Raw genomic sequence first — 21,961 nt, 5'->3', positions numbered from 1 at the left:
AAAACCTTCTGGATACCAGAGAAGACCAAAAACCTTCTGGATACCAGAGAAGACCAAAAACCTTCTGGATACCAGAGAAGACCAAAACCTTCTGGATACCAGAGAAGACCAATAACCTTCTGGATACCAGAGAAGACCAAAAACCTTCTGGATACCAGAGAAGACCAAAACCTTCTGCTACTTCAAGGACAAATACATTTTGATGCACAGGGTTACTACTATGGTCCTTCTGTAGCTCAGTTGGTAGAGCATGGCGCTTGTAACGCCAGGGTAGTGGGTTCGATCCCCGGGACCACCCATACGTAGAATGTATGCACACATGACTGTAAGTCGCTTTGGATAAAAGCGTCTGCTAAATGGCATATATTATTATATATTATTACTATCAACAAACCAAAACCATTTGAAATGAATCTTCCACTTTTCATTTTGTCCATCCGTTAAACACATTTGTTAATGATTTCACTAATCCAAATCAAGGAGCCATTTCTGACCGGTACACCTTTTCCTTTTTAGAAGTTGTGGTTTGACTTTCGTTAAACCAAGGAAAGTTGTGACGTTTCTCTCGGTCTCAATGACCATTAGTTCCATGTATCTTCTGTTGTTGATTCACTGATATCAGTTTATTCTCTGTTATAACCAAAGGACTAGCATCATAATGACAGGCATCATGGACTAGCATCATAATGACAGGCATCATGGACTAGCATCATAATGACAAGCATCATGGACTAGCATCATAAGGACTAGCATCATATGGACTAGCATCATAATGACAGGCATCATGGACTAGCATCATGGACTAGCATCATAATGACAGGCATCATAAGCACTAGCATCATAAGGACTTGCATCATAAGGACAAGCATCATGGACTAGCATCATAAGGACAGGCATCATGGACTAGCATCATAAGGACAGGCATCATGGACTAGCATCATAAGGACAGGCATCATGGACTAGCATCATAAGGACAAGCATCATAAGCACTAGCATCATAAGGACAGGCATCATGGACTAGCATCATAAGCACTAGCATCATAAGGACTAGCATCATAAGGACAAGCATCGTGGACTAGCATCATACGCACTAGCATCATAAGGACTAGCATCGTGGACTAGCATCATAATGACAGGCATCATGGACTAGCATCATAAGGACTAGCATCATAATGACAGGCATCATGGACTAGCATCATAAGGACAAGCATCATAAGCACTATGATGATGAAGTGTGAACTGCCAGGACATGTCTCAGCATCCGACCAGACCAGGGGCAGAGTAGGACTGCTGATCTAGGATCAGGTCCCCCGTGTCCATGTTATCTTATTCATTGTGATCTAAAAGGCAAAACTAATCCTAGATCAGCACTCCTACGCTTGATAGATGGCCCTAGAGCAGAGCTGGTTGACAGAATAACAGAACATAACACAAACACACTTTTGTCTCTGGCAGAGGGAGGCAATGATTTCGCAGTCAGCAAGCAGCCATGTGAAGAGTCACAATGCCCCTGTCTCAATGAGCGAGAGCCATGTCCAGTGATTGACCCATATTGGAGTGATGATACAGAAAACACCGTTGTATTCCTCTCTCAGGGGATAATGATGATGAATACACTTATAAAGCTAGAAACCTGTCTATTATATGAATTCAATGTGATTGATTTATTCTTCACACTTGACTGTGTGACTTGAATGACGACCAATGTCATTTCCCCTCTGGTGATTGTATCAATGATTAGGCATTAAGAATGCATTGATGAATCAATCCAGCCAAATCAGGTGTTGGCTGAGCTCGTTGATAGTTCCAAATGTTTCTTTCCACTATAAAACTATGAACATTCCTCACCATGCAGTTAGTCTATTTTCTTCTTCTTCTTCTTCTAGTAAAAACAGACATATTTTTCTTCTTCTTCTAGTAAAAACAGACATATTTTTCTTCTTCGTGTGATTGATTCGTCAACCTGATTCATCTTCAATGCTCGTGCCACTAGGGGCGACAAAAATTAACGTTCGTTTTTTCCTCGCTAACTTTTACAAGCAAGTTATTGGATTGTGAAAGTAACGTAAGTGAAGCCAATAATGTGCTCTAAATCTATTTTAAAAATCTGCTATGAAGGTTTAAATGGCAAGCTATTGTGTATAATAACTTTAACTGTGTGTTATTTTTAACATGTCATTTGTACAATCACTTTATTTTATAGCTAAAGTTTGAATAGCATTAGCCACATGCTACAAGGCCTCTCATCCTCGTATTTTCCTGATGGCGAAAACGGGAAACCACTAGTAAGGAGTTCACGTTGAATAGCTAGACGTCGACACATAGTAGCGAAGTTGTTGTGGTAGCAACGACTAAACATGTAATGTTATGTTAACCTAGCAAGAGTTTCGTCAACAAAAAAAACCCGTTTGTTTTTCTATCTGGTGGTGTCGTAGTTACCCCTCTAAATACAAAATCAAAATACACATGAAGATGCATCAAAAAAGTGCCTGGTCAGCGACCTGCCAGACAACGTCCGGACTATAGTAGTTACTCGTTCAACAGGTTTATTCTTGGCGTAACGTTAGTGGTTAAATCACACCTGTATTGTAAATACCACACATTTGAATATAGCTACATCTGACTGTAACGTTGATGTTATTAATAAGTTATCAGATATACTAACTTGTCAATATTGCACACTGGTCTACTTTACAACTGGGTCGTGGGTCTTTCCAAGCTGTTTGTCTTCATTGTGTTTTGACAAGATTGGTAGGAAACTATCCCATTTTGGTTTGGTAGAAATCTAAAGGATGAGGATTGACGTGTAGGTTACGTTACTTTTCGCAGGTTCAGTTTCTTTCATGCGATTGAATAACATTGATGGATATCTGCAACAGAGAAACTCATCTCAACATGACCAAATGTTAGATCAGATAAAACATGGTTATCAGTGAGTCCAGATGTCAAACCCCTCTTAATGTTAGTGACTAATCGTTACTTTGGCTTTAGTCATAAGGTGAATGCACCAATTTGTAAGTCGCCCTGGATAAGAGCGTCTGCTAAATGACTTAAATGTAAATGTAAATCCCGTACTTTGTCATTTCATATCCACGGTGGTAACGTTAATATCCAGCGGCAACCAGTTTTCATGTCCAATATGTCACCTGTCAACTTGCACGGATCTTCCTTTGTTTGGGAAAAGCAATAGCTAAGGGAGTTCAGTCGAGACACCCTTCCTCCAACCCTGCCCATGTCAGTCAAACAGCTGATTATTACACAATGCAGGGCTGTAGTAAAGTGGGACATGCCCGGGCATATCCAACTCTAGCGGCCAGCTCAGCACTAAGGGTGGAGGCGGATGCACAGACGCAGGGTGGCCGCTAGGTGTGCTCGTCCATATGCCTAAAACATGTTAGGTGAGGTTAGTAATCTAGTTTCAACCATACGCCGACTGCGCCCAATAGCATCCTAGCGTTAACAGCCGGAGCAGTGCTAGTCCTGACATGTCTCTGTGCCTATTTAAATCCGGGGGAGACGGGGAAGTGGTTCCTAACGCTACCAGCCGAGCTGAAGCACTTTATGTACAGAATATGAAGGGTGTATTATAGAGGGGGTGTATCAAGAACATCTCATTAGTACTTCTATTTATTTATTTAGGTAAACTTGTTTCTGTCTTCCAAAGCTTTACCTTGACATTGTATGTAAATTGTATACTTTTATAAGGCGTTGCATGTTCACTTGGAAATGGAAATGTACTTTACCTCCTACTCTTCGACAGGTGAGAGACAGAATGGCAGAGAATTGTGAGAGAATGGCAGAATGGCATAGAAGTAGTTCCCAAATAAATACCTTGGACAATGAGAAGCTTGTAAGTATCAACTTAAATCTCTGTCTCTCTGTCACACTGTTTAAGACAGTCATTTGTTTACAGTTACATAGAATGTAAAATAATGTTTTATGTGCTATATTTCCACAGGTACGACCTAAAGAGAAACTGCGCGTGTTATTGCAGCAGGCAGGTGCAGACAAAGACGTTTTCACCATGAAAGAGGTAAGAAATGACCTGACAGCTGGCTGTCTTGTTTCCTTATCCTGCTGATATCCAACCACTAGTCTTTGGCTTAACTTTAGTTCATCAAGATCTTGTTCCATGAAGCAGACAGAGGAAACCTTTTTAAGATCCTCAATAGACATTATCTCACAGACTTTTCAGTTTCTGTAATTATTTTCTAGTCTCACATTTATTTTTTATTTTTATTTTTTTACATTTAAATATTTTATGTTTTGAATTTCCAATTGCAGTATATCTTAGGGTTTACTCCTAGAATAGTGGATATTAGTTTCTTAGGGGGGGAAACTCACTCTTAATTTGTCGTTAGCAGCCAAACTACTGGTATATAGATTGTGTAGGTGTTTCTGAATTATTCTCTGCGTTGCTAGATTTACACTAGTTTCACTATTGATTGTCACTTTCATAAACTAAGCACTGCACACGGTAGATGCTGTCACATACTAGAATGGCTTTTGACTTGGTTCTATTGTTTTCCCATTGATATGCTGTTTTACCTACTTTAGTTGATTGAACTGATTGTAGTGTCTACTAAGCTAGAATGCAAATGCACTGTCATTTTAAGAGCTATGATTGGCTAGCAGGCAGGCCACCTTGGTTTGAGGACACGTCACACAGCTTTGATGAGACGTGTCCGAGAGGGGGGTCTGTCTGTGTGAGAGTCTGAGTCATAGAGAGAGACTGGTGATTATCTTAGTTAGAATGTTAGAACTGGTGATTATCTTAGTTAGAATGTTAGAACTGGTGATTATCTTAGTTAGAATGTTAGAATGTTCAGTCGCCTCTTGACTTCTACTCTGACTCACTGGGGTTCTAACGGACCTCTGGAATGTCTAACTAGTCTGGGACTCCGTGTTTGGCTCCTTCCTCTCTGTTGTTCATCAGGGAGACAGAGTTATCTCAGAGGGAGGGAGGGAGGGAGGCGGTCCTCTGATGCGTTAGTTTATAGAGTGTATGGGAGTTCTGAGCCTTTTACTGGTCCACATTGATTGCTGGAAAATGTGTTTACAGTCAGTGTAATCTGCTTTTATGATAAGGAACTGATGCCTTCATGCCAGTGATCAGTCTATCACAATAGCCTCCTGTCAGCTAGATAGGTATATTCGGTGGAGTCATATACTTCTACCCAGTGCAGTGATCATGTGTCTATCAGTTGCCTGTCTAAATTGTGACCCAGAATACTCTGGATCAGTATGGGATGAGGTGTATCAACTAGACTGAGACAGGACTGTCTGGATCAGTATAAGGAGGGTATAAACTAGACTGAGACATAACTATTGTTGGTGTAGTCTTATCCTGAGACATTCCCAGGCTTCTTCTCTTGACCCCTGCCTGTATCCCCTGTTACTCTCTCTCTCCTCTTGACCCCTGCCTGTACCCCCTGTTACTCTCTCTCTCCTCTTGACCCCTGCCTGTATCCCCTGTTACTCTCTCTCTCCTCTTGACCCCTGCCTGTATCCCCTGTTACTCTCTCCTCTTGACCCCGGCCTGTACCCCCTGTTACTCTCTCTCTCCTCTTGACCCCGGCCTGTATCCCCTGTTACTCTCTCTCTCCTCTTGACCCCTGCCTGTATCCCCTGTACTCTCTATCTCCTCTTGACCCCTGCCTGTACCCCCTGTTACTCTCTCTCTCCTCTTGACCCCTGCCTGTATCCCCTGTTACTCTCTCTCTCCTCTTGACCCCTGCCTGTATCCCCTGTTACTCTCTCTCTCCTCTTGACCCCTGCCTGTACCCCCTGTTACTCTCTCTCTCCTCTTGACCCCTGCCTGTATCCCGTTTATCTCTCTCTCATGAGTGTTAAGCTGTGGTGTTGACCTCTGACCCCTGTGCTGTCTTATTTGTCAGGTGATATTCTACCTGGGCCAGTACATCATGAAGAAACAGCTTTATGACATGAAGCAGCAACACATAGTGCACTGTGCTGACGACCCCCTGGGGGCTGTACTGGGAGTGGACAGCTTCTCTGTTAAAGAACCACGGTGAGGACACACACTGTGGACATCTTCTCCATCAAATACAGACTCTGGCCTCTAATACAGACTCTGGTCTCTAATATAGCTCCTCTAATCTCTAATACAGACTCTGGTCCTCTAATACAGACTCTGGCCTCTAATACAGACTCTGGCCTCTAATACAGACTCTGGTCCTCTAATATAGCTCCTCTAATCTCTAATACAGACTCTGGCCTCTAATACAGACTCTGGGCTCTAACCTCTAATACAGACTCTGGTCCTCTAATATAGCTCCTCTAATCTCTAATACAGACTCTGGTCCTCTAATACAGACTCTGGTCCTCTAATACAGACTCTGGTCCTCTAATACAGACTCTGGCCTCTAATACAGACTCTTGCCTCTAATACAGACTCTGGTCCTCTAATATAGCTCCTCTAATCTCTAATACAGACTCTGGTCCTCTAATACAGACTCTGGTCCTCTAATACAGACTCTGGTCCTCTAATATAGCTCCTCTAATCTCTAATACAGACTCTGGTCCTCTAATATAGCTCCTCTAACCTCTAATACAGACTCTGGTCCTCTAATACAGACTCTCGCCTCTAATACAGACTCTGGTCCTCTAATACAGACTCTGGTCCTCTAATACAGACTCTGGTCCTCTAATATAGCTCCTCTAATCTCTAATACAGACTCTGGTCCTCTAATATAGCCCCTCTAATCTCTAATACAGACTCTGGTCCTCTAATACAGACTCTGGTCCTCTAATACAGACTCTGGTCCTCTAATACAGACTCTGGTCCTCTAATACAGACTCTGGCCTCTAATGCAGCTCCTCTAACCTCTAATACAGACTCTGGTCCTCTAATATAGCTCCTCTAATCTCTAATACAGACTCTGGTCCTCTAATACAGCTCCTCTAACCTCTAATACAGACTCTCGCCTCTAATACAGACTCTGACCTCTAATACAGACTCGGGTCCTCTAATATAGCTCCTCTAACCTCTACATACTTTGGTCCTCTAATACAGACTCTGGCCTCTAATATAGCTCATCTAACCTCTACAGACTCTGGTCCTCTAATATAGCTCATCTAACCTCTACAGACTCTGGCCTCTAATACAGACTCTGGCCTCTAATACAGACTCTGGCCTCTAATGCAGCTTCTCTAACCTCTAATACAGCCACTGAATATGATGTCACCTGTTGCATGTGTTGGCTCAGATGTGTACTGATGATTAAAAAAACAAGTTACTGATGAGCAGCCTTCTGTTTGCTAAACAAATCAGAGATGTCTGATAGTGAAACCGTTTCACTATGCTAATGTTAGCCGTGTGTGTTTGTTGTTCTTTCAGAGTTCTCTTCGCTATGATCACACAAAATCTCCTAGCAGTGAAAAATCAAGGTACTTTTAGCTTTTCTTTCATCACTTCTATTGTCCTGTAGTTTCTAGTTGATATAAATCTCTCTTTTGAAGAAAAAAAAACATTTGTACACTAGGCAGTTCAATGTTGCGTTATGTATTGGGCTGATAAGACAAGTGAGGAAGTAGTCTATTTTGATTTTTAAAATGTAGATGTTTCATTTTTTTCCTTTTTAGAATCCCAATCTGTCTTCACGGAACCCAGGGGCCAGAGTGAACCGGATAGAGGGCCTAAGGTAAGAAGACCACATAGAAAGAGCATCTATTCATTGTATTTCCATGGTAGACACATTCAACTAAATGAAGAGGGGGGTGATTGGTTGAAACATCCCAGTTGGGTGGGCATTGCTATAATGTTACCTTACTAGATGGCAGCTGTTTTACAAGCTAGAGCACTCAACTTTGCTATTTTGTAATTCTTTAGTCGTAATTATAAAAAATAAAAAAAATAATTCCCATGAATTGTTTCTGGCTGTAATTTATTACAACCGACAAGACCTTTTGAACATCAGTTCTGACTTCAACCCATCTGCCCTGGGCTCTTTCTGTGAATCCAACCCATCTGCCCTGGGCTCTTTCTGTAAATCCAACCCATCTGCCCTGGGCTCTTTCTGTAAATCCAACCCATCTGCCCTGGGCTCTTTCTGTAAATCCAACCCATCTGCCCTGGGCTCTTTCTGTAAATCCAACCCATCTGCCCTGGGCTCTTTCTGTAAATCCAACCCATCTGCCCTGGGCTCTTTCTGTAAATCCAACCCATCTGCCCTGGGCTTCTGTAAATCCAACCCATCTGCCCTGGGCTCTTTCTGTAAATCCAACCCATCTGCCCTGGGCTCTTTCTGTAAATCCAACCCATCTGCCCTGGGCTCTTTCTGTAAATCCAACCCATCTGCCCTGGGCTCGTTCTGTAAATCCAACCCATCTGCCCTGGGCTCTTTCTGTAAATCCAACCCATCTGCCCTGGGCTCGTTCTGTAAATCCAACCCATCTGCCCTGGGCTCTTTCTGTAAATCCAACCCATCTGCCCTGGGCTCTTTCTGTAAATCCAACCCATCTGCCCTGGGCTCGTTCTGTAAATCCAACCCATCTGCCCTGGGCTCTTTCTGTAAATCCAACCCATCTGCCCTGTGCTCTTTCTGTAAATCCAACCCATCTGCCCTGGGCTCTTTCTGTAAATCCAACCCATCTGCCCTGGGCTCAGGGCTGGGGTCATCTGTAAATCCAACCCATCTGCCCTGGGCTCTTTCTGTAGCCCCTATCCAACCCATCTGCCCTGGGCTCTTTCTGTGAATCCAACCCATCTGCCCTGGGCTCATCTTTGTAGCCCCTGTAAATCCAACCCATCTTTACAGGCTGCCCCTTTTGAGAACTTTTGTAAATAGGTTTGGGCTTTTGTAGCCCCTAGTGTTTAACCAGGGCTGGGGTCATCTTTTATAGCCCCTAGTGTTTAACCAGGGCTGGGGTCATCTTTTGTAGCCCCTAGTGTTTAACCAGGGCTGGGGTCATCTTTTGTAGCCCCTAGTGTTTAACCAGGCCTGGGATAATCTTTTGTAGCCCCTAGTGTTTAACCAGGGGCTGGGGTCAACCCTGGGGTCTGCCCTGGTGTTTGTAGCCCCTAGTGTTTAACCAGGGCTGGGGTCATCTTTTGTAGCCCCTAGTGTTTAACCAGGGCTGGGGTCATCTTTTGTAGCCCCTAGTGTTTAACCAGGGCTGGGATCATCTTTTGTAGCCCCTAGTGTTTAACCAGGGCTGGGGTCATCTTTTGTAGCCCCTAGTGTTTAACCAGGGCTGGGGTCATCTTTTGTAGCCCCTAGTGTTTAACCAGGGCTGGGGTCATGTTTTGTAGCCCCTAGTGTTTAACCAGGGCTGGGATCTTTGTGTGAATGTTGCATTTACTATAGATGACAGTTTGGTACTGTCTGAGACTTGTGAGTGTGGCTGGATACTGTCTGATACTTGTGAGATGACAGTTTGGTACTGTCTGATGACAGGGTACTGTCTGACTTGTGAGATGACAGTTTGGTACTGTCTGATACTTGTGAGATCTGTTTAGGACAGTTTGGTACTGTCTGAGACTTGTGAGATGACAGTTTGGTACTGTCTGATACTTGTGAGATGACAGTTTGGTACTGTCTGATACTTGTGAGATGACAGTTTGGTACTGTCTGAGACTTGTGAGATGACAGTTTGGTACTGTCTGATACTTGTGAGATGACAGTTTGGTACTGTCTGAGACTTGTGAGATGACAGTTTGGTACTGTCTGATACTTGTGAGATGACAGTTTGGTACTGTCTGATACTTGTGAGATCTGTTTGGGGTGGAACACGTGAAAATTGCATGTACTTTCAGAGTAGTTTGTCGAGCTCGTCATAGGTGGGCTGGTAGCTACTGGTCACTGGCTATCGACCTATTGGAGAGCACTGCCCTAGACCCACTCCAAACTGCACACCGCCCCAACCGATGTTCCTCCCGTGATTTTTTTATCACTGAGCAAATCTCAGGTCTGATGAGCACAAACTTGAACGTTGTGACAAGTTCTCCAGGATTATTTGTATTTCTTTTAATCTTTTTAATTAATTTATCTTATTAACACTTTGCTATCAAGTAAATGCAATGACGCTTACTGTAAACATTGAGGCATGCACCCGCTTTAAGTTACAGTTTTAACAGTGGCCAAGTAGGCTACTGTGTTTGTTTGATCCTAATGTAGGACCTACCAGAGTGGCCTACCATCAAAAACAATGGAGAAAATTAATCCCATAACATTTTAATATGGAAATAGCTGTTATATCTTTCAGCGGACAGTAAGCAGCCAATGTTGTAGTGTTCAACGTAGACCTACATTTCATGAGACTTTTGAAGAGGAAAAAAAAATGCAGGGCTTGACCTTTAAACCTGTTTATCCACTTGTCCTTCAGACAAATGAGGTGACTGAATATTGTGTTTGATGCAAGAAACCACTTTACAAAATAAAATGCATTATCCCATACCATTACTACAAATAATCAAAAATTATACTAGTAGCTTATTGGCTACTTAGCTTATTCAAACCTGTCTCAAAATACAATACTGCCCCTTTAAGACAAAAAAACAAACAGATTTTTACCTGACTGGCTTTTTAAAATATGTCTAGAAATGTACATGTTTTGTGGTCTTGTAGGAAGCAATCACTCCCCTATTGCTGACTACAAATGATCTATAACTGGGCTAATAACTCACTAACGAGAAAATAATATGAACAAATCTGCACACTTCGCTCTCGCTTTGATCTCAAAACAAGCGCATCTACTCACGACCGCTCATGCTGTAAACACAGTCCAGTTCATCTACTCAACCGCTCATGCTGTAAACACAGTCCAGTTCATCTACTCACGACCGCTCATGCTGTAAACACAGTCCAGTTCATCTACTCACGACCGCTCATGCTGTAAACACAGTCCAGTTCATCTACTCACGACCGCTCATGCTGTAAACACAGTCCAGTTCATCTACTCACGACCGCTCATGCTGTAAACACAGTCCAGTTCATCTACTCACGACCGCTCATGCTGTAAACACAGTCCAGTGAATGGCACAGATCCATATATGGCAATGGTCTATTTGCATATAGGCCTACTGCAGCTCTTATTGGTTATGGCTCACCGGCCTGAGTCGTGCCTGTCAATGCAACTAGAATCCTACTCATTCTGACCACGTTCTAATTTTCCACTTCTCTTTAGCAGTTGTAAATAAACAGATAAGAATGATTAGTAGCATTTTTTTTAAATGTAGACTATTTAACAAAAGTAATTGCGAGCACTTTAAGATGTTGTTTTGATGGAATTTCATGGGAAAATATTTAGGCCGATGTGGAGTCTGCTTAACGGACGTTTCTCATGCCTTTCAATTGTGTATTTCACCACTGCTTTCCCGTAGTTAAACCACGTGAGAGAGCAGCCGAAGGCTTCTGGAAACCTTGGTTTTACAACCCGTCTCAAAAATAGTTGTGTAGCGGTGGGCCACCGTTACTAAATGGATATAGGGGGAAACACTTCTCCATCACACTCCATTTTAAAAGAGTTACAAACAGACTTGTAAATCAAATCAAATTTGATTGGTCACATACACGTGTTTAGCAGATGTTATTGCGAGTGTAGCGAAAATGCTTTGTGATCAAACTAATTGCCTGGCTCTGGGTCACAGACATAAACATCCTCGACCTCAAGTTGAACCAACTTTAGTTTTGTTGCAGAGGGATGTTTATACTGGCACGTGTTCCAAAGCTTCTGATGCGGTTTTCTCCTGTGATCTCGTTTTATAAGTGGTAGCTGTGCCCGAGTTAGTTTTATAGACAGACCTCCTCAGTGTCCTGGTTCACTGGTTGATTTCTCTAATGGTTCCTTCTGTTTAATCTGTTTACAGGTGACGGACTCAGACTGTCATTCATCATCTACCTCAGAATGCAGGAGGAGAAGGAGGAGTAGTGACCCTGGTGAGTGTCTGCCTGTCTGTCTACCTGCCTGCCCCTCTGTCTCTCTGTCTGCCTGCCTCTCTCGGTCTGCCTGCCTCTCTCGGTCTGCCTGCCCCTCTGTCTGTCTACCTGCCTGCCCCTCTGTCTGTCTGCCTCTCTGTCTGTTGTTGTAGTACTCCAGCAGTGTATACATAAACCTACACCTACTAACTACACCAGTCCTGCTCATGTGGCTCTGTGCTGTACATTTTCTCCTGGATGAAAAACTGTCATGTCAGGCCTCATGGCTTCATGTGTTGCCCTGTCAAGTCTGTTGGGGAAAGCAAAGACCGAGTTCTGGAATGCATCAAAGCATAGAACCCCAGTCCCTTCTAATGGTTCCGTAGGAACACTCTGGTCTGGAGGCTGTGGAGAATGCATCAAAGCATAGAACCCCAGTCCCTTCTAATGGTTCCGTAGGTCTTTTCTGGAGGCTGTGGAGAATGTTTTTAGATGACTTCTCCTCACAATGAGTCTCTTCAGGCCCAAAAAGCAGCCTGACGGCATCCACACACAGACGCCACAAAGACGCGTCTGTTTCCTAACGGACCAGGGGAGAATCCACAACAGTCCTAGTCTGATGGAAACAGACCAGGGGAGAATCTACAACAGTCCTAGTCTGATGGATTGAAACGGACCAGGGGAGAATCTACAACAGTCCTAGTCTGATGGAAACAGACCAGGGGAGAATCTACAACAGTCCTAGTCTGATGGAAACAGACCAGGGGAGAATCTACAACAGTCCTAGTCTGATGGATTGAAACGGACCAGGGGAGAATCTACAACAGTCCTAGTCTGATGGATTGAAACAGACCAGGGGAGAATCTACAACAGTCCTAGTCTGATGGAAACAGACCAGGGGAGAATCTACAACAGTCCTAGTCTGATGGATTGAAACGGACCAGGGGAGAATCTACAACAGTCCTAGTCTGATGGAAACAGACCAGGGGAGAATCTACAACAGTCCTAGTCTGATGGAAACAGACCAGGGGAGAATCTACAACAGTCCTAGTCTGATTGAAACAGACCAGGGGAGAATCTACAACAGTCCTAGTCTGATTGAAACGGACCAGGGGAGAATCTACAACAGTCCTAGTCTGATGGAAACAGACCAGGGGAGAATCTACAACAGTCCTAGTCTGATGGAAACAGACCAGGGGAGAATCTACAACAGTCCTAGTCTGATGGATGGAAACAGACCAGGGGAGAATCTACAACAGTCCTACCAGGGGAGAATCTACAACAGTCCTAGTCTGATGGAAACAGACCAGGGGAGAATCTACAACAGTCCTAGTCTGATGGATGGAAACAGACCAGGGGAGAATCTACAACAGTCCTAGTCTGATGGAAACAGACCAGGGGAGAATCTACAACAGTCCTAGTCTGATGGAAACAGACCAGGGGAGAATCTACAACAGTCCTAGTCTGATGGAAACAGACCAGGGGAGAATCTACAACAGTCCTAGTCTGATGGAAACAGACCAGGGGAGAATCTACAACAGTCCTAGTCTGATGGATGGAAACAGACCAGGGGAGAATCTACAACAGTCCTAGTCTGATGGAAACAGACCAGGGGAGAATCTACAACAGTCCTAGTCTGATGGATTGAAACAGACCAGGGGAGAATCTACAACAGTCCTAGTCTGATGGATGGAAACAGACCAGGGGAGAATCTACAACAGTCCTAGTCTGATGGAAACAGACCAGGGGAGAATCTACAACAGTCCTAGTTTGATGGAAACAGACCAGGGGAGAATCTACAACAGTCCTAGTCTGATGGATGGAAACAGACCAGGGGAGAATCTACAACAGTCCTAGTCTGATGGATGGAAACAGACCAGGGGAGAATCTACAACAGTCCTAGTCTGATGGAAACAGACCAGGGGAGAATCTACAACAGTCCTAGTCTGATGGATTGAAACAGACCAGGGGAGAATCTACAACAGTCCTAGTCTGATGGAAACAGACCAGGGGAGAATCTACAACAGTCCTAGTCTGATGGAAACAGACCAGGGGAGAATCTACAACAGTCCTAGTCTGATGGATGGAAACAGACCAGGGAGAATCTACAACAGTCCTAGTCTGATGGATGGAAACAGACCAGGGGAGAATCTACAACAGTCCTAGTCTGATGGAAACAGACCAGGGAGAATCTACAACAGTCCTAGTCTGATGGAAACAGACCAGGGGAGAATCTACAACAGTCCTAGTCTGATGGAAACAGACCAGGGGAGAATCTACAACAGTCCTAGTCTGATGGAAACAGACCAGGGGAGAATCTACAACAGTCCTAGTCTGATGGAAACAGACCAGGGGAGAATCTACAACAGTCCTAGTCTGATTGAAACAGACCAGGGGAGAATCTACAACAGTCCTAGTCTGATGGATGGAAACAGACCAGGGGAGAATCTACAACAGTCCTAGTCTGATGGATGGAAACAGACCAGGGGAGAATCTACAACAGTCCTAGTCTGATGGATTGAAACAGACCAGGGGAGAATCTACAACAGTCCTAGTCTGATGGAAACAGACCAGGGGAGAATCTACAACAGTCCTAGTCTGATGGATGGAAACAGACCAGGGGAGAATCTACAACAGTCCTAGTCTGATGGATTGAAACAGACCAGGGAGAATCTACAACAGTCCTAGTCTGATGGATTGGGGAAACAGACCAGGGGAGAATCTACAACAGTCCTAGTCTGATGGAAACAGACCAGGGAGAATCTACAACAGTCCTAGTCTGATGGAAACAGACCAGGGAGAATCTACAACAGTCCTAGTCTGATGGAAACAGACCAGGGAGAATCTACAACAGTCCTCTGTCTGATGGAAACAGACCAGGGGACCAGGGAGAATCTACAACAGTCCTAGTCTGATGGAAACAGACCAGGGAGAATCTACAACAGTCCTAGTCTGATGGAAACAGACCAGGGGAGAATCTACAACAGTCCTAGTCTGATGGAAACAGACCAGGGGAGAATCTACAACAGTCCTAGTCTGATGGAAACAGACCAGGGGAGAATCTACAACAGTCCTAGTCTGATGGATTGAAACAGACCAGGGGAGAATCTACAACAGTCCTAGTCTGATGGATTGAAACAGACCAGGGGAGAATCTACAACAGTCCTAGTCTGATGGAAACAGACCAGGGGAGAATCTACAACAGTCCTAGTCTGATGGATTGAAAGTCCTAGTCTGATGACCAGGGGAGAATCTACAACAGTCCTAGTCTGATGGAAACAGACCAGGGGAGAATCTACCAGGGAGAATCTACAACAGTCCTAGTCTGATGGAAACAGACCAGGGGAGAATCTACAACAGTCCTAGTCTGATTGAAACAGACCAGGGGACCAGGGATGGAGAATCTACAACAGTCCTAGTCTGATGGAAACAGACCAGGGGAGAATCTACAACAGTCCTAGTCTGATGGAAACAGACCAGGGGAGAATCTACAACAGTCCTAGTCTGATGGAAACAGACCAGGGGAGAATCTACAACAGTCCTAGTCTGATTGAAACAGACCAGGGGAGAATCTACAACAGTCCTAGTCTGATTGAAACGGACCAGGGGAGAATCTACAACAGTCCTAGTCTGATTGAAACGGACCAGGGGAGAATCTACAACAGTCCTAGTCTGATGGATTGAAACAGACCAGGGGAGAATCTACAACAGTCCTAGTCTGATGGAAACAGACCAGGGGAGAATCTACAACAGTCCTAGTCTGATGGATGGAAACAGACCAGGGGAGAATCTACAACAGTCCTAGTCTGATGGATGGAAACAGACCAGGGGAGAATCTACAACAGTCCTAGTCTGATGGATGGAAACAGACCAGGGGAGAATCTACAACAGTCCTAGTCTGATGGATGGAAACAGACCAGGGAGAATCTACAACAGTCCTAGTCTGATGGAAACAGACCAGGGAGAATCTACAACAGTCCTAGTCTGATGGATTGAAACGGACCAGGGGAGAATCTACAACAGTCCTAGTCTGATGGAAACAGACCAGGGGAGAATCTACAACAGTCCTAGTCTGATGGAAACAGACCAGGGGAGAATCTACAACAGTCCTAGTCTGATTGAAACAGACCAGGGGAGAATCTACAACAGTCCTAGTCTGATGGAAACAGACCAGGGGAGAATCTAGTCTGATGGACAGTCTAGTCTGTCTGGAAACAGACCAGGGGAGAATCTACAACAGTCCTAGTCTGATGGAAACAGACCAGGGAGAATCTACAACAGTCCTAGTCTGATTGAAACAGACCAGGGAGAATCTACAACAGTCCTAGTCTGATTGAAACCTAGGACCAAACAGGGGGAGAATCTACAACAGTCCTAGTCTGATTGAAACGGACCAGGGGAGAATCTACAACAGTCCTAGTCTGATGGATTGAAACAGACCAGGGGAGAATCTACAACAGTCCTAGTCTGATGGAAACAGACCAGGGGAGAATCTACAACAGTCCTAGTCTGATGGATGGAAACAGACCAGGGGAGAATCTACAACAGTCCTAGTCTGATGGATGGAAACAGACCAGGGGAGAATCTACAACAGTCCTAGTCTGATGGATGGAAACAGACCAGGGGAGAATCTACAACAGTCCTAGTCTGATGGATGGAAACAGACCAGGGGAGAATCTACAACAGTCCTAGTTTGATGGAAACAGACCAGGGGAGAATCTACAACAGTCCTAGTCTGATGGATGGAAACAGACCAGGGAGAATCTACAACAGTCCTAGTCTGATGGATGGAAACAGACCAGGGGAGAATCTACAACAGTCCTAGTCTGATGGAAACAGACCAGGGGAGAATCTACAACAGTCCTAGTCTGATGGATTGAAACAGACCAGGGGAGAATCTACAACAGTCCTAGTCTGATGGAAACAGACCAGGGGAGAATCTACAACAGTCCTAGTCTGATGGAAACAGACCAGGGGAGAATCTACAACAGTCCTAGTCTGATGGATGGAAACAGACCAGGGGAGAATCTACAACAGTCCTAGTCTGATGGATGGAAACAGACCAGGGGAGAATCTACAACAGTCCTAGTCTGATGGAAACAGACCAGGGGAGAATCTACAACAGTCCTAGTCTGATGGATTGAAACAGACCAGGGGAGAATCTACAACAGTCCTAGTCTGATGGAAACAGACCAGGGGAGAATCTACAACAGTCCTAGTCTGATGGAAACAGACCAGGGGAGAATCCACAACAGTCCTAGTCTGATGGAAACAGACCAGGGGAGAATCTACAACAGTCCTAGTCTGATGGAAACAGACCAGGGGAGAATCTACAACAGTCCTAGTCTGATGGAAACAGACCAGGGGAGAATCTACAACAGTCCTAGTCTGATGGAAACAGACCAGGGGAGAATCTACAACAGTCCTAGTCTGATGGATGGAAACAGACCAGGGGAGAATCTACAACAGTCCTAGTCTGATGGAAACAGACCAGGGGAGAATCTACAACAGTCCTAGTCTGATGGAAACAGACCAGGGGAGAATCTACAACAGTCCTAGTTTGATGGAAACAGACCAGGGGAGAATCTACAACAGTCCTAGTCTGATGGATGGAAACAGACCAGGGGAGAATCTACAACAGTCCTAGTCTGATGGATGGAAACAGACCAGGGGAGAATCTACAACAGTCCTAGTCTGATGGAAACAGACCAGGGGAGAATCTACAACAGTCCTAGTCTGATGGATTGAAACGGACCATTTTTAAAGGACTGGGGTTGTATTGCTCCTAGCTACTGGTCGTACCTCAGGGCCCAGTACACAACATACAGCTATAAACAACTCCTCCATGTCTTATGTGAACATCCCATATTCATTGTCATCAAGGGAGAAACAGCTTTGTTGAAGACTTGTCAGTGTGTTTCAGTATGTCAACGGAGTGATGTAAAATATATCACTAGCCACTTTAAACAATGCTACCTAATATAATGTTTACATACCCTACATTATTCATCTCATATGTATACGTATATACTGTACTCTATATCATTTTAACAAAACTTTTATTTTTATACATTTTACCAAGCTAATTTAACTATGCCACTTTGTTTACATAAATTGTTTACATATTACATATACATATCTCATATGTATATACTGTACTCGATACCATCTACTGCATCTTGCCTATGCCGCTCTGTACCATCACTCATTCATATATCCTTATGTACATATTCTTTATCCCTTTACACTTGTGTGTATAAGGTTGTAGTTTTGGAATTGATTACTCGTTGGTTATTACTGCACTGTTGGAACTAGAAGCACAAGCATTTTGCTACACTCGCATTAACATCTGCTAACCATGTGTATGTGACAAATAAAATTTGATTTGATTTGAGTGATCAGATGCACAATATGCTTCTCTATTTTACCGAGGAGAAATGGCTTATTTGAAAGAAATTGTTCAAAGTAAAAACCACTGCTCAGACCCTCTCTGTTCTATTCCAGAGGGGACGTCGTCCACACAAGAGGAGGACGGGTGTGAGTCCAGGAAGAGACATAGGTCAGACAGCTTTTCTCTGACCTTTGATGACAGCATGTCCTGGTATGTGATTGGAGGCCTGAGACGAGACCGGAGGAGCAGCGAGTCTTCAGACTCACACAGTAACACTGTGAGTAGCCTCCTGTAACTCTGTGAGGGAGCCTCCTGTGACTCTGTGGGGGAGCCTCCTGTGACTCTGTGGGGGAGCCTCCTGTGACTCTGTGGGGGAGCCTCCTGTGACTCTGTGGGGGGATCCTCCTGTGACTCTGTGGGGGAGCCTCCTGTGACTCTGTGGGGGAGCCTCCTGTGACTCTGTGGGGGAGCCTCCTGTGACTCTGTGGGGGAGCCTCCTGTGACTCTGTGGGGGAGCCTCCTGTGACTCTGTGGGGGATCCTACTGCAGTACAACTATTTACCCTGTCAGACTGTAGTTCCACCAATCCTAAATAAAAGGAGGGTGAGATCCTAAACTAGATCCTAAACTGGGCTACAACATTATGCAGATGAAGGAATGGGATTATTAATTCCTACACATTCAGACAAAATGTTTCACGTCTAGTGTGTGACATCGGTTTGTTCAGTACTTTAGATTCTGAGTTTAAAAAATGATTGTAATTTGTAAATCTACCGGCAGCTGTGTAAGTCCCATGTTACTGAGCTCTCTCTCTCGTCTCTCTCAACAGGAAGTAGGTTCATTGGTCAGTGACGCGGGTGACGATGTTCTGAGCCAGGATCTGGGCTCAGACTCTGATAACTTCAGCGTGGAGTTTGAGGTGGAGTCCATCGACTCGGATGCCTACAGCGATCCCGAAGAGGCTTCAGTGTCTGGAGAGGACGAGGTCTCGGCTCACTGTCTTTTCAACTGTGTGTGTGTGTGTGTGTGTGTGTGTGTGTGTGTGTGTGTGTGTGTGTGTGTGTGTGTGTGTGTGTGTGTGTGTGTGTGTGTGTGTGTGTGTGTGTGTGTTTCCGCTGCATTTATTTAGCTGTGGTGCACCACCACACCAACAAAAAGCGGACCTTTTCGATGGTTCTTAAATTATCCCGGACCCCCCGAGGAAACATTGATGTGTCATTTCAAACAGCTCCCTCTAGTGTCCTGGGGTCAAACTGCAGCTGTTGACTCCCCGTGTGTCTGTCGTTCTCTCACAGGTGTATGAAGTCACCATCTTCGAGGCAGAGGAGGAGGACTCGTTCGATGACGACACTGAAATCACGGAAGCAGTACGTTTCATATTACACATAACCCCTGTGGTCTAATCTAGTGGTGGTGCCTGTGGTCTAATCTAGTGGTGGTGTCTGTGGTCTAATCTAGTGGTGGTGTCTGTGGTCTAATCTAGTGGTGGTGCCTGTGGTCTAATCTAGTGGTGGTGCCTGTGGCCTAATCTAGTGGTGGTGCCTGTGGTCTAATCTAGTGGTGTTGCCTGTGGTCTAATCTAGTGGTGGTGCCTGTGGTCTAATCTAGTGGTGGTGCCTGTGGTCTAATCTAGTGGTGGTGCCTGTGGTCTAATCTAGTGGTGGTGCCTGTGGTCTAATCTAGTGGTGGTGCCTGTGGTCTAATCTAGTGGTGGTGCCTGTGGTCTAATCTAGTGGTGGTGCCTGTGGTCTAATCTAGTGGTGGTGCCTGTGGTCTAATCTAGTGGTGGTGCCTGTGGTCTAATCTAGTGGTGGTGCCTGTGGTCTAATCTAGTGGTGTTGCCTGTGGTCTAATCTAATCTAGTGGTGGTGCCTGTGGTCTAATCTAGTGGTGTTGCCTGTGGTCTAATCTAGTGGTGGTCTAATCTAGTGGTGGTGCCTGTGGTCTAATCTAGTGGTGGTGTCTGGTCTAATCTAGTGGTGGTGTCTGGTCTAATCTAGTGGTGGTGTCTGGTCTAATCTAGTGGTGGTGTCTGGTCTAATCTAGTGGTGGTGCCTGTGGTCTAATCTAGTGGTGGTCTAATCTAGTGGTGGTGTCTGTGGTCTAATCTAGTGGTGTTGCCTGTGTCTGGTCTAATCTAGTGGTGGTGCCTGTGGTCTAATCTAGTGGTGGTCTAATCTAATCTGGTGGTGTTGTCTGTGGTCTAATCTAGTGGTGTTGCCTGTGGTCTAATCTAGTGGTGGTGCCTGTGGTCTAATCTAGTGGTGTTGTTTCAGGACTACTGGAAGTGCTCAAAGTGTGAGGAGTTGAACCCTCCCCTCCCCCGAAACTGCAACCGCTGCTGGACGCAAAGAATGGACTGGTTTCCCGACTCTGACAGTAACTCTGCTGCCCCCAACCTCAAACCCTTACCCCCCAAGCCTACCCCAGCCCCGACAGAGCCCGACGAGACCGAAGGTCTGGATGTTCCAGACGGGAAGAGAGCCAGGTCGCCCCTTCCCCTCCTCAAAGACTCCCAGGAATTGATGTCCGTCTCTGGCCCCGATTCCCAAGACTCGGCCTGCTCCTCCCAGCCCTCCACCTCTTCTTCGAACTCCAACGGCGTGGGCTCAGGCTCGTCCTCTAGCGCCCCCCTCAGTCAAGAAGTGATGGCGCCAGACTTGGAGCGTTTCAACAGCCTGGAGGCTCACCTCCCCGCCAGCTGCCTGGAGCCCTGCGTCATCTGTCAGACCAGGCCCAAGAACGGCTGCATCGTACACGGACGCACTGGGCACCTCATGGCCTGTTACACCTGCGCCAGGAAACTGAAGAAGAGGAACAAGCTGTGTCCCGTCTGCAGGCAGCCGATCCAGTCTGTCGTCTTAATTTATCTCAGCTGAGGACGGCTATCGGCTAGACTGTACATTCCAAATAAGCAGTCTATTCCCTATGTAGTGTGCACTACTCTCAACCATGGCCCCAATAGGACTCTGGTCTAAAGTAGTGCACTATATAGGGAATAGGGTGTAACCCATAGCTACACAACTCCCTGTTCCTCAAAAACAACTTAAATCCTGAATGAATAAATAATATGTTTTAATTTTGTTTATTTGGAAGTGATTTTATTTATGAACTCTATTAAACAAGGTGCCTGTTGTTGTTGTTGTGTTGATTTGGGATTGATTTATAATGTTCAGTCAAATAGCCTTTCTAGTTTTTCAAATGGATAAAATTATCTTAGTGGTGAAATAATTCAATATATTTTATTAAATAAAACATGTTTAGCAAATTAACAGATGTACATTGGTTTTCCTTTTGTTTATTTTCACCCAGTCTTCCCTGTATTCTACACAGATGATGGTGTTTTATATAATTGTATCGATAATGACATGGGGTTTAAACTACGTGAAAGTCAAACGTCTCAATAAAGTTCGCCGGTAGAAAGAGACGTTTGTTGTTGACTCCGTCGACAAGAGAGCGAGTGGGTAGTGGTTGCCAGGGGGATGACTTTTCATTTAAATCTCCAGGAAACATGTCTCAACCTGTTCTCTCATCTAGTCCCATCCATATCTATTGCCCCTGGTGACAACTTGCCCCCCCCCCCCAAGTCACTATGGTAACCTATTCCCGTTTCTAGTGCACAACTATAAACCAGGGCCCATGGGGAGCCATTTGGGTCACAAGATGACAGTAACACACTGCTCCTTTCTCA

The 21,961-nt window shown here is 44.8% G+C and overlaps 1 protein-coding gene across 3 annotated transcripts; it reads left to right on the top strand.

The window, feature by feature from the left end:
- Window positions 1-1,946: 1,946 nt before the first annotated feature.
- LOC124018750 (E3 ubiquitin-protein ligase Mdm2-like) lies at window positions 1,947-21,542 on the top strand. Of its 3 annotated transcripts, none has more exons than XM_046334099.1 (11): window positions 1,947-2,065; window positions 3,761-3,850; window positions 3,959-4,033; window positions 5,898-6,031; window positions 7,361-7,410; window positions 7,606-7,664; window positions 11,831-11,900; window positions 18,384-18,547; window positions 19,100-19,255; window positions 19,566-19,637; window positions 20,547-21,542. In XM_046334099.1, the coding sequence occupies exons 2-11, from the start codon at window positions 3,773-3,775 to the stop codon at window positions 21,147-21,149; spliced, it is 1,461 nt and encodes a 486-aa protein (XP_046190055.1). In that variant the 5' UTR covers window positions 1,947-2,065; window positions 3,761-3,772; the 3' UTR covers window positions 21,150-21,542. The 3 variants fall into 3 exon arrangements, with proteins under 3 accessions (XP_046190055.1, XP_046190054.1, XP_046190056.1); XM_046334098.1 differs by lacking the exon at window positions 1,947-2,065 and adding an exon at window positions 2,214-2,285; XM_046334100.1 differs by lacking the exon at window positions 1,947-2,065 and adding an exon at window positions 3,424-3,639.
- The last annotated feature ends 419 nt before the right edge of the window (window positions 21,543-21,961 follow it).

This window comes from Oncorhynchus gorbuscha, unplaced genomic scaffold (assembly GCF_021184085.1).
Source record: "Oncorhynchus gorbuscha isolate QuinsamMale2020 ecotype Even-year unplaced genomic scaffold, OgorEven_v1.0 Un_scaffold_576, whole genome shotgun sequence".
Lineage (NCBI taxonomy): Eukaryota > Metazoa > Chordata > Actinopteri > Salmoniformes > Salmonidae > Oncorhynchus > Oncorhynchus gorbuscha.
This window is presented reverse-complemented; position numbering and strand designations above follow the sequence as displayed.